The 13,257-nt window shown below is 38.8% G+C and overlaps 1 protein-coding gene across 6 annotated transcripts; it reads left to right on the top strand.

The window, feature by feature from the left end:
• Positions 1-14: 14 nt before the first annotated feature.
• si:dkey-23o4.6 lies at positions 15-11,747 on the top strand. 6 transcript variants are annotated; one of them, XR_012392433.1, is made up of 8 exons: positions 296-488; positions 1,361-1,495; positions 3,335-3,526; positions 3,598-3,759; positions 5,472-5,591; positions 6,587-6,791; positions 8,996-9,067; positions 9,536-11,747. XR_012392433.1 is itself a non-coding variant. In XM_017351426.4 (7 exons), exons 1-7 carry the CDS (start codon positions 398-400, stop codon positions 9,009-9,011), a joined length of 921 nt encoding a protein of 306 aa, XP_017206915.1. In that variant the 5' UTR covers positions 296-397; the 3' UTR covers positions 9,012-9,140. The 6 variants fall into 6 exon arrangements, 3 of the variants coding, with proteins under 3 accessions (XP_017206915.1, XP_690042.2, XP_073782578.1); XR_012392435.1 differs by lacking the exons at positions 8,996-9,067; positions 9,536-11,747 and adding an exon at positions 7,998-8,395 and having other exon boundaries at positions 15-488; positions 3,598-3,752; XM_017351426.4 differs by lacking the exon at positions 9,536-11,747 and having other exon boundaries at positions 8,996-9,140.
• The last annotated feature ends 1,510 nt before the right edge of the window (positions 11,748-13,257 follow it).

The following is a 13,257-nucleotide window of genomic DNA, read 5'->3' as shown; positions in this document are numbered from 1 at the left end:
TATATATATATATATATATATATATATATATAGTCGAAGTAACGACTGGTTTAAACCGATTGCTTTAGTTAATTGTACATTATGAATCAGAAAGTCTGAAAGTTATCATAAAGACATCGAATGTAAATTAAAGCTGCATTCTTTAATTCAAAATATCCACAGCACAATAGAAGTTTTACCATTTATATAAGTAGAATATGCCCTGAATATCCTACTAAATTTAAGCTACAATCTGACAACTAATCATTTCTTAATTGTGCCGAGATAAACGTTTCATAATAAACGTTTCATAACCAGTCGAAGCGCAGAGCAGGTAAGCTTCTGTTTAAGTTGCTTAAGTCAAGCCCTATATATAGCATTGTGCACAGAGAGGACACAACGTGAGCGTGTTTTCTTCATGTTGTTTACTTCTGCATGCGAGATGAAGGATCCGGGCACATCATCTGACGGAGTGAACTATGGCGCTGTCCTCGCGCTGCTGGTGATCAGTGAGTAACGTTTTTTAGTACTTTCAGAAGTTTTATTATAATCTTATTTTAATATAAAAAATGGGTCTGGTCCCAAAACTTCTACTGCATCACAATTTAAGGCCCTGAAATGTTAATTAATTAATTAAATCTTTAATGGCATTAAATGCATGCACTACAACAATTAATGAATATTTCATTATTTTATATTTAAATCAGTGTTCATTTTATGCAAACCAACTATAGTTTTACATTTATACAAATATAAATATTATAATTATTATTTAATAATACTTTATTTTAGTAAATTGGAGTTAATCATGTTTTTCTGTAAGTTTGTAACACATTTTTAATGCAAGTATAGCTGTAAAACCATGTTTTTATACGCACACGCACGCACACACACACACACACACACACACACATGCACACACACACACATACACACACACACACACACACATAGAGGTGAACAAGTTGGGTAAACTTTCAATTTAAAATTTGCCTTCATAAGGCCTGCTGAAACTATACAGAAACTAAATAACAGTTTATTATCAATCTATTTATTATTAATTTGATATAATCTATTTATTTTTGTTATTCAGGTTATTATGATTTCTAAAAGACAAGTGACAGTAAAGATTTTCCATTGCAATTAAAAATTTGATAAAATGTTATTTGAATTTTTACCATTATTTCACAATTATAAGTTTTTATGTTATAATGTGTTTTGTTATTTTCTATTATTATGCACCCTTGGTCAGCATAAGCGATCAACCCCTAAACAAATAACAATCATCTACACAAACACAAAGATAACAACAGGTTTTCAACATTCAGAGTAACCATTTTGAATCTTTGTTTATGTAGCTTTGGTTTTATCTTCCATACAGGCTTTGTGCTGCTGCGGAAATGGATAGCTGGTGGGGTCTGCAAAAGTCATGCTCGTCTGGATGGAAAGACAGTTGTGATCACTGGTGCCAACACTGGGATTGGCAGGGAAACAGCAAAAGACATGGCTTATAGAGGTATGACACTGTAAGATCTTTACCAGGGGTGTCCAAACTCAGTCTAGTGTCCTGCTGAGTTTAGTTTAGCTCCAAATCGCCCCAACACCTGCAAGAGTGTTTCTAGAAAGCCTTGTTGAGCTGTGGTCACACTGCACTTTTCTCCCCATAGACTTCCATTCATTTGCACGCTAATGCGTCAGACTGGAAATGTTAAGTTGTGCGTCAAGTTTCGTAGTTCGCTGCATTGTAAAGTTTAAGCTTTGTGAACTCTGACCAGCGAAATCGCATCACTTGACTGCGTGAGACCAATCGATCATCTTGGTTAATTCCGCCCCTTTTTGTAGCGCCGTACTACAGAATTTCGCAAGCTCAAACTCTAGTGTGACCGCAGCTTTAGATCTTAATTAGCTTGCCCAAATCTGTCTGATTGGAGTTGGAATTAAACTTTGCAGGACACTGGCCCTCCAGGACCGAGTTTAGGCACCCCTTATCAATACTATCAGAGATAAAAGTACAAAAGCTGTCACTGAGATGCTACCTTTTTAAAAGGTACACTTTGGGACCAAACAGGTCCACATTTGTACATTCAAGGTACAAATTAATATCTAAAAAGTGCCTTAAAAGTTCTAAGGCAGGGGTCTCAAACTCGCGGCCCGCGGGCCATTTGCGGCCCTCAGTGCAATATTTTGTGGCCCGCACCGACCACTCTCGCTCTCTCTCCCCGCTCCGCTGATTCTATCCGTACACAGCGGTCACTGGTATTCCCCGCCCGCAGTGTAAACAAAGGGGCGGGGATGCCGGTGACGTCACCACGCACCCCGCCCCTTTGTTAGACGCGCCGGCCAGAACCAAGGTAAGCTGTTCCCACCCCTGCCTGCCACTTAGCTACCTATCTGCAGCCTGCCACCTACCTAGCTACAGCCTGCATCTTATAAATATTATAGGTAGATACAGACTGGTACAGACTGATGTGACTGGAGTGGGGTGGGGGTGTTTTATTTATACATATATACGCCTTTTTTTTAGGTGAGGGAATGGAAGTTTTGAGTGAGTTCCCCCACTTTTTTCCCTAGGACTTGACCCCTGGCACAGCGGTCAGAAAAAGATTGAATTGAAGAGAGGCCGGCAGTCGGCAGGAGAATTTGTGTGTGGGCCACACCTGGAATCAATTTGAATTAGAACAGACAAAGAAGAATTAGATTTTATTACAGAATTAGATTTGGTCATACCCCCATCATGACTTCATCAAAGCCTGCAGTGAAGAGAAAGATTGATGACGAGCATGTTCATAACCTTCACTCAATGTTCTATTAATGTTCAGGACACTTCATGTTCAGAAGAAATAATTAAAACTGTTAATAATGACATTTGAGGACTTTTTTTTGTGTGAAATCCCTTATGCGGCCCAGCCTCACCCAGACTTTGCCTCCTGCGGCCCCCAGGTAAATTGAGTTTGAGACCCCTGTTCTAAGGTATCATTGTGGACCTTTTAAGTTCCTGTGAAGTCAAATTTTACAATGTTTATTTTGCTAGCTCACATTGTTATTCGTAAAGTAAATAATTAATCTGCACAAGTTGATCCAATGAAAGAAAATGTTTGTTTTGGTAATCTACAATCAAAGTCTGACCAACTGCTACAGCATTTCAAGTAGCAGTCCTTCCGGTGACATTAACATTTGGGCTTCCATAGCAACTGCATATCAATGACCTTAACCACGGTCCTCTTACCGTTAAGTTTGCTATGAGAGAATGATGTGCAAAAGAAAGCCCCGCCCCCTACTCAATATTCCTTTTTAATGGGTATATCAACAAGTCCTCAGCAAACTTCCAGTTCACACTGACTTTGTGTGCATTTAGGGGCTCGAGTGGTGATGGCCTGTCGGGACCTGATTCGAGCTGAAGACGCTGCTGAGTATATTCGTCGCTGTACTGGAAATGGCAATGTAGTCATCAGACACTTAAATCTGGCTTCTCTTTATTCTGTCCGTGAATTTGCAAAAGAGTTTATAGCCACAGAAGAACGACTGGACATACTCATAAACAATGCAGGTAAGACTTCATCATAGACTGATTTATAAAAGCAAGAGAAACAGAGAGATTCATCTTTGTTTTTCTGACAGGTGTGATGATGTGTCCAAAGTGTGTCACTGAAGATAGATTTGAGACACAGTTGGCAGTCAATCACTTGGGACATTTTCTTTTGACAAATCTACTGCTAGAAATGCTGAAGAGATCCTCACCCAGCCGTGTGGTCAACGTATCCAGTATTGCACATGTTGGTGGTAATTTTCTTTTCGTTAAAGGTCATGTAAATGCTTTGAAATGTAAATTTTTTATTCGATGTTTGACGTAATCTGAACTGAAAAACGAAGAGAGAGTGGGACATAGTATAGATCCTTCCCTTTAAAAAAACAAAACCAATAGCGTTTTGTTTAATCACAGCTCTGCCAGTGAGAGTGGTTGAGCTCAAGCACATCAAAAGAAAAGCAAATGAGAAGCGTCTTGAAGGGGGCGGGGCAAGTCATGTACTAGAGAGCATTTGATTGGTCAGAATTTGAGCATAAGTACATGGTGACATGAAATAACACTTAATCCATTTAGGCCAAGGGTGCCCAAACTCAGCCCTAGAGGGCCAGTGTCCTGCATATTTTATTTCCATCACCAATAAAACACACTGAACCAGCAAATCAAGCTCTTTCTAGGTATACTAAAAACCTCTAGGCAGTTGTGTTAAAGGAGCTAAACTCTGCAGGACACTTGCCCTTCAGGACCGAGTTTGGACACCCCTGATTTAGGTGGAAGTGACAATTTATTTTATTGCACTGGACTTTCAAACATTAGCAAATCCAACCTATATATGTTTTCAGACTAGATTATATTGCTAGGATTTCAAAACTTTGGGGTCAGCTGCATTTATTTGATGAAAAAAACTAATATTACCATAGGACAGCATGGTGGCGCAGTAGGTAGCGCTGTCGCCTCACAGCAAGAAGGTCGCTGGTTCGAGCCTCGGCTGGGTCAGTGGGCATTTCTGTGTGGAGTTTACATGTTCTCCTCGTGTTCATGTGGGTTTCCTCCGTGTGATGCGACCTCCTCCACAAGTCCAATGACATGCTATAGGTGAATTGGATAAGCTAAATTGTCCATAGTGTATGTGTGTGAATAAGAGTGTATGGGTGTTTCCCAGTGATGGGTTGTAGCTGGAAGGGCATCCGCTGCGTAAAACATATGCTGGATAAGTTCAATCCGCTGTGGCGAACCCAGATTAATAAAGGGACTAAGTCGAAAAGAAAATGAATGAATATTATCATATTTATCATAATATAAAATAGCAGTGATTAAAATGTAATTTAAGTGTAATTTATTCCTGTAAATTTGCATTTTTAACATCAACATATGGAGCGGCAGTGCGCCAGGCATCCCAAGTTCGAATCCCGGTTCGTGGACATTTCCTGATCCTACCCTCCTCTCTCTTTTCAATTCATTTCCTATCAAGCTACTGTCATGTCAAATAAAGGCAAAAATGCCAAAAATAAATCTAAAAAATCATCAATACTTCACATAAACAATCACATTAACCTTTAAAACATTCTTACATCCTGATTTGCTACTCATTTTCTGATAATTTTCAATGTTAAACATCATGATACATTTCTTTCAGGACTCTATAATAAATAGAGAGTTACAGTAACCGTATGGCATTCTTACTGAATAAAAGTAATTATTTTATACAAAATAAAATCACCAAAGCAAATACAGGTTTACAAGGCATGGAAATGATGAATCTCTCATTGTCATGAAACACACAACACTCCTTTTGATGAATGCAGCATTCGATGTTGCCGTCATCTAGCTTATATCCTTTTAGAGTTCCTAATGTGATGGTGTGAATGCAACCAGCAAATTGGTCAGGAAGATACAGTAATTAGTTCTCGAGGAACTTTCTGGTTTGAAAAACCTTACTATATTCATTTTAGTCACTGTTTTCCCACAGGAAAGATTGAATTTGATGACCTGTTCTTTGACAAAAGGCCTTACAGTCCTTTGGTGAGCTACAAGCAGAGTAAACTGGCCAACGTGCTTTTCTCCAGAGAACTTGCACGAAGGATGAAAGGTAGGATATAATACAGCTCTTGGTATAGTATACAAGATTGCTGTGTAAATATGCAAATCAATTAACAAATATTCTTTGTTTATGCTTTACGAAGTAGATAGTATTTTAGAATACAGTGTTATATTACAACATTTCTTATTACACTATGACCATGTTTAATCCAGATAGTTAACAGGTCTTATTCAGATAAACTTTTTGTATTCAGGACTCTGTGTTCCCTGATCTCAAGGGCTCCTCCTAGTGCTGATACGTATGATTTAAGGCATAGGTCTCAAACTCAGTTCCTGAAGGGCCATAGCTCTGCACAGAAACACAGCTGATCTATTAGTGTCTAGTAGTCTTGATCACCTTGAATGATTTAATCAGCTTTTTTTGATTAGGGTTGGAGCAAAACTTGAGCTGCGGTCCTCTAGGAAGCCAGTTTGAGACTATGATTTAAGGTGTCCTTGTAACAGTGTAATTATTCATTTCAGTACCGAGTGATGATTAAATAAATGTACTTACTATATGGTTAAGGTCAGGTTGAGGTTTAGGTGCATGTATTATGCATGCTTATTTTTAATTACTATTGTGTATTACTATGTACTAAGGACACCTTAAAGCACAGGTGTCAAACTCAGTTCCAAAAGGGCCGCAGCTCTGCACAGTTTAGTCCCAACCCTAATTAAACACACCTGATCTAACTGATTGAGTCCTTCAGGCTTGTTTGAAACCTACAAGTAAGTGTGTTGGAGCAGGGTTGGAACTAAACTGTGCAGGGCTTCGGCCCTCCAGGAATTGAGTTTGACACCCCTGCCTTAAAGCATTACCAGGTTTTTGTTTGTTTTTTACCAATTATGTCTAGGTATAAGTGCCCTTCAAAGATGCAGGACAGTTATTTCAGCCATTCAAATACAACTCCTGTATTTGAATGCGTGAATAGTGAGATTTTAAAAACAAACTAAAATAGAATGTTTGTGTTATTTTAAATCCTGTCCCACTGGATGCTTATATAGGCACAGGAGTCTCTTCGTACTGCCTGCATCCAGGAGTGATTCGAACGGACCTGAGTCGCCATATTCTGTCTTGGTTTCCAATGCTGAAAACTATACTATATCTGCCCTCCATGTTGCTGATGAAGACTCCCTGGCAGGGAGCACAAACCACGATCTACTGTGCTGTTACTGAGGGCTTAGAGAGCAAATCTGGTAGCTACTTCAGGTAATAGCAATACAAATTGGTTAATATATTGCTAAAACACTAGCAATGTGTCCATCCAACTATTTTTATGTGCATTTTGGAATATTGCATAAAAAATGTGCTTAATGGAAAGGCCACAACATGGATAAACTTTGAAAATGCGAATAAAAATGCTTTCAATGGGATTGGCAACATTGTAAAACATCTGAAATGTTGTTTTGGTCATTCTTAAATGCCTCTTTAAAGTCTGTCATCAAAGTGGTTTAGTGTTATTACCTGCCAAAAGTGTCTAGCACTGCATGTTCATTGTTTGTTTTTTTGTCTTCTTATGAGGCTCAAGTAATTTATTATATAAGAAAAAAGGCCCAGTGACTTCCACTACTGCAGTAGTTTCCATTTTAATATTGGCTTGAGAAAGCCAACATACTGTAAACTTACTGTTATCCCCTTTTCTGAGAAAAAAATGACCAACTCCTCTTCCTAGGGCTTTAATGCTATGACCATCAAACTTTGGCCAGACCTTTAAACTAGTCTGACTCGAGTTGCTATGTCATTTTGAACTAATCTGGCTTTTGGTTTTCAAGAAACTGAAACTTGAAAAAATCTCTTGGACTTAACATTGTACCAAATTTGACGCATCATAACTTTGAAAGAGAAATTCTCAGAAACATGTTGAATTTCCACAGTTGAAGAGGCTGCCAAGCTCTGTAAATCTACATATTAGACTGGGGTGTAAGTTTTACCTCTGGGGTGCAAGAGTGCTCCAAATTTGCCCATTGACTTACAATAGTGAAGACACTTCTGAGACTTTAAATCTCATTGACTTAACATTGGATCAAAAACCTTCGACACCCCTCTCCTCACCAACCACCACCTTGTTACCTTACCTTTCTCAAGCCAACATCAAAGTTTATCAACAAACATTAGGCTGTAGTTCTTTTTGATATTTGATTCCAGTTTTTAGGATGAGATGGTTTTGTTCTCTTTCACTTATTGAATGAAAAATATATTATCAAGTTTTTCCACACATTTTTGCATGGAGGCAGAGCTACTGGCCATACAAATAAAAGTGAAGCCAAAATATTTTGATCGCCCTCTGGTGGCTGAGTGCCATATAGGTCACAAACTCTTTATATAAACGAAAGGAATGTGTGCAAAACTAAAATAAAAAATGAATTAGTTCCACATCAAATAAGATTTTTCACGATTTCTGTATCTATTGTGCAGTGACTGTGCTGAAAAAGACCCTGCTCCAGAAGGAAAAGACGACTTGGTGGCTAGAAGGTTGTGGGAGGAAAGTGTTCGTCTGGTCGGACTAAACGACACGTTGAACTGAGGCGGGGCTCTTACAATTTTCAAGTGCTCCCTCTAGTGGTGATACCTGTGACTTAAAAATCTCTATCCGGCGACAGAGGACACATACAGGAAGTCATGCCAGAGGTTGTCACAGCGGTTTACGGGATTTGCTTCAAGAGATTCATATTTTACAGCACTAAGAGGATTTTTTATTCTTGGAAAAGAATAACGGAGCACCGTCATGTGCCTGTGTTTTTGAAAGAACTTGGTCACATTCTTATAATCTGTACGTAACACATTAAAAGTGCGCAGTTTTGGCGAAAAAGCAAGATTCAAGTGGCTTGTTTGTTTGCTATTCACTATCGGGTCATACTTATTATGAGAAACTCCATTCTCGGTAGTCATTCATTTTAGCTCAGATTACTCAAGTACTTGGGTTAAAAATACTCCAACATTAACCCAACTTTAGGTTGTTTAGCATCTTCCCAACTATGGGTAATTTTAACCCATTTGAGTTATTTTGATTAAATGTAATTGTTTTCCATTCTGGTATTACTATTGCTACTATTACTAGTACTAAACTGTTGAAATTCAATTTCTTTAACCCAACTGGTTAAGTTTTTAAACAAATAACCCAATACATGTTAAAAATAACCCAAAAGCACCACACATTTAACCCAGTTGGGTTATTAACAAACAACTCAATAAAAGTTAAAAATAACTTAACAAAGTACCAAATATTTTTTTAATGTAAGCACTGGGTTAAATAAATAATCCAGCAACATTCCTCTTCTTTAAAAGTGTATATTTTATAACTGATGTTTTATCCTTTAACCACTAGATGGCGTTAAACGTGTAATTTTTTTCACTTTTTGGGACGCTATTAATTTGTTCCTACCTAAATAACTCTACTGGTCTGCATCCTGCAGGTCAGCTGAAAACTAAAGGAAAATATGGAACGAACCGAAGCAGACCCTGGATCACATGATCACTCTGCAGTTGTAAGCTAAAGTACATCCACATCACAATTATGTAACAGGGACACTAAAATCAATATAAAATCATCCAACTTCTATTTTTACCTTCATTGACTTTTCCCCCACAATTATAAACATAGTTACAAAGTCACAATCAAAGATGTTCAAGTAACTTCATTATTTTGATGCTGTATAAATATGAATTTGATAAGAAATAATATAATTTCTCCATATATGGTCAGAATTATTGGGACTCCTGAATTATTAGTCCCCTGTATATTTTATTCTCCATTTGTTAAACATTCATTCATTTTCTTTTCAGCTCAGCCCCTTTATTAATCTGGGGTCGCCACAGCATAATGACCAGCCAACTTATATAATTAAATTATATAATAATATAAAATAATTTTATAATAACTAATTTCTAATAACTGATTTGTTTTATCTTTGCCATGATGGTAGTACATAATATTATACTGTATATTTTTCAAGATACTAGTGTTACCCCGCCAGTCCTACACCACCCAACCCACACCGAGCTGGGATGGAACCGGTGACCTTCCACATGGGAGCTGGTTGCTTTACCAAGGAGGCTAAAGATCTAGAGAACCTTTTTTTCAGAGGTCAGAGGAAGTTTACCTGCACAGCACTTCACTCACTGGCCTCTGCTACACTATAATTCAGTTTAGAGTGACATTTAAAGGCTTAACCAGGCGAGTTACACAAGTCATTGTACACACCTTATGCCGAGTTCAGACTGCATGATTTTCAAAGTAGTCGTGTCACAGATGTTTTCACACTGCTTGACTATTTGGGCTAGCGTTTTGTCGCTGCTTTGTTTGCACTGCAAGACGGATCGGCGACAGGGACATTCACATTGCATGACTTTACTATAGGAAGAATCGCCGACAATTTCGTCCAAACTACGTCTCACAGCCAAAAACACGTAGTATATCTTTTGTTATTAACTACATAATGAGAAAGAAACCTTTAATGAGGTAGAACATGTACATGTTTTCTCACCTGGGTTTAAATGGAATTATAGCCATTTCTCCTCAACATTGATAATAAACTAATTACTTTCTGTATGAAACGTCAAACAGACACGGTTGCTCCTGAGTCCTGTCAAACCTCCACTAGTTTTTCCTCCATTTCGTGGGTCCAAATAAACCGAAAAAGAGCGCTTTTAACTTCTTCCCCAGCCTCCCGCTGGCCTGCAGCAGGTATACACACACGCACACACACAAGTGAAAGCTGCTCTCTCATTGGCTGTAGGCCATCGCTGATGTTATTTTCAGTCAAAACTCAATTCACACGGCATGATTTGAATCGCAGACAGCTCCAGATATTTAGCACGCCAAATATCTCACAGGCATCGGCGACTCATCGGCGATTCTCTCAGATCGCGTCTTTGAAAGTTCATACTGTGTGATTGTTACTCACGTGCACGAGCACCGATTTGCCTGTGATTCCAGGCATTTGTCGGCGATTTCTCAAAACCTGTCGGCGAGGCAAAATCGGGGCTAAAATCATGCAGTCTGAACTAGGCATTACTAGTACTGAGTTGGACTCTCGAGTTTTGCTTTTAGAGCTGCCTTATCCTTCGTGGCATAGATTCAACAAGTTACTGGAAATATTCCTTAGAGATTGCGCTTTATGACATGGTACACTGTGGTCATAAAGGGATGGACATTGTCAACAACATTTCTCAGGTATGCTGTGGGCTTGACACGATGCTCAATTGGCACTAAAAGGCCCAAAATGTGCCAAGAAAATATCCCCCACACCATCACACCACCGCCAGCCTGAACCGTGGATACAAGGCAGGATGGATTTGTGCTTTTATGTTGTTGATACTAAATTCTGACCCTACCATCTGCAGAAATCGAGACTCATTAGACCAGGCAACATTTTTCCAATCTTCTGTTGTCCAATTTTGGTGAGCCTGTAAGAATGGTAGCCTCAGTTTCCTGTTCTTAGCTGAAATGAGTGGCACCTTTGCGTGGCCCATCCGCCTCAAGGTTTGATGTGTTGTGCTTTCAGAGATGCTCTTCTGCATACCTCGGTTGTAATGAGAGGTTATTTGAGTTACTGTTGCCTTTCTATCAGCTTAAACCAGTCTGGCCATTCTCCTCTGACCTCTGGTATCAACAAAGCATTTGCGCCCACAGAACTGCCGCTCACTGGATATTTTCTCTTTTTCAGACCATTCTCTGAAAACACTAGAGATGGTTGTGCGTGAAAATCCCAGTACATCAGTAGTTTCTGAAATACTCAGACCAGCCTGTCTGGCACCAACAACCATGCCAGGTTCAAAGTCACTTAAATCACCTTTCTCAAGATGATTCTTCAGATCGTCTTGACCATGTATGCTTAAATGCATTGAGTTGCTGCCATGTGATTGGCTGATTAGAAATTAGTGTTAACAAGCAGTTGAACAGGTTTACATAATAAAGTGACCAGTGAGTGTATAATGATGTTTGTTCTATAGACAATCAAATAAAAATATTGCTTAAGCATGCTAATCATATTGACCTTAATTTGGTTATTCTAAAAAAATGCTTTTATTCTAGCCGAAATAAAAGAAATAACTTTCTCCAGAAGAAAAAATATTATCGGAAATAATGTGAAAAATTCCTTGCTCTGTTAAACATCATTTGGGAAATATAAAAAAAAAATGAATAAATATAAATACAGGAGGGTGAATAATTTTGACTTTAACTTTATATACAGTATAAACACACATACAGAGAGAGAGAGAGAGAGAGTTCTTAATGCAGCTGTATAAACATCTATGAAAAAAAGATATCCACTGAAATGACAGTTTTCTTATTTGAAATGCATTAAACACATACACACACACACACACACACATGCACGCACGCACACACACGCACACAATAGATGAGAATGCCAATTTGGAAATAATTGTCTGAAAAAATTCCTGATAACGTCCTTGCTTGCAAACAACAAATGTGCCTCCTCAATTGAGCCTCTGTCCCTGAGCAAGTTTCCTCGCGGGCATCATTTGTGTGAAATTGCCTTCCAAACAGCTGAGTCATTTTCTTGTATTCATTTCTTTGTGTGCTCATCACTGATAATAAGTGAGTGGTAATAACGTGTGTAGCGTGGCAGATAGTGGCACACAAATCCACTTTTGCACCTCGACAAGACCAAGATGTGTTCATGTAAACACGATTAGTCAGAAAAAAGTGATTAATCAAAAACTTCAATTCACAATACTCTCATGCCGTACAAGAGAGAATACAAATCAAATCCAATTAAAAACCTATTACTGGGCCAATCAAACTCATGAGTGCCAGTGTATACAGCTTGTAGTATTAGCACATTATTTATGATGGACAAAACACATTATTTCATCATGTTCAGTACTGTAATGCATGCTTGTCAAGAACTGAACTCAATCTATGTAAGCATTGTGTGGGCAATGTGTCTCCACCAGTCTCATGTAAAAGGAAGCAGTGTTAAATGAAGAGCCACCTTCTCTTTTAAATTAAAAATAATAAATAATACAAATGAAATATTAATATTAATAATTCCTTATATTTATATAACTCTTTTCTAGACACTCAAAGCACTTTACACATTAGGGGAATCTCCTCATCCAACACCAGTGTGCAGCATCACCATATTGCGCCAGACCACGCACTAGCTGATTGGTGGAGAGGAGACAGAGTGATGAAGCAAATTATGATGTGGGGATGATTAGGAGGCCATGATGGACAGAGGCCAGTGGGCATATTTGGCCAGGATATGCCAGAGTTAAACCCCTACTCTTTTTTAAAGGACATTCTGGGACTTTTAACAACCAGATCCCATCGGAAAGATGACGCTCACTAAGCAATAGAGTCTCCTTCACTATACTGGGGTGTTAAGACCCACCCAGACAGCAGATTAAGCCCTGCTGGCCTCACTAACACCACTTCCAGCATTAACCTTGCTTTCCCATGTGGTCTCCCATCCAGGTACTGACCAGGCACAGCCCTGCTTAGCCTCAGTGGGCGACCATGTGAGAGTTGCAGAGAGCTAGCTGCCAGCAAATTAAACAGGGCAACACAGTGATTCAGTGGTTAGCACAGTCGCCTTATAGCAAGAAAGTTGCTGGTTTGAGTCCCAGGCCAGTTGGCATTTCTGTGTGGAGTTTGCATGTTTTTCCTGTGTTGGCATGGGTTTCATCTGGGAATGAATAAAAT

The sequence above is a fragment of the Danio rerio genome, chromosome 16 (assembly GCF_049306965.1).
Source record: "Danio rerio strain Tuebingen ecotype United States chromosome 16, GRCz12tu, whole genome shotgun sequence".
Taxonomy (NCBI): Eukaryota; Metazoa; Chordata; class Actinopteri; order Cypriniformes; family Danionidae; genus Danio; species Danio rerio.
This window is presented reverse-complemented; position numbering and strand designations above follow the sequence as displayed.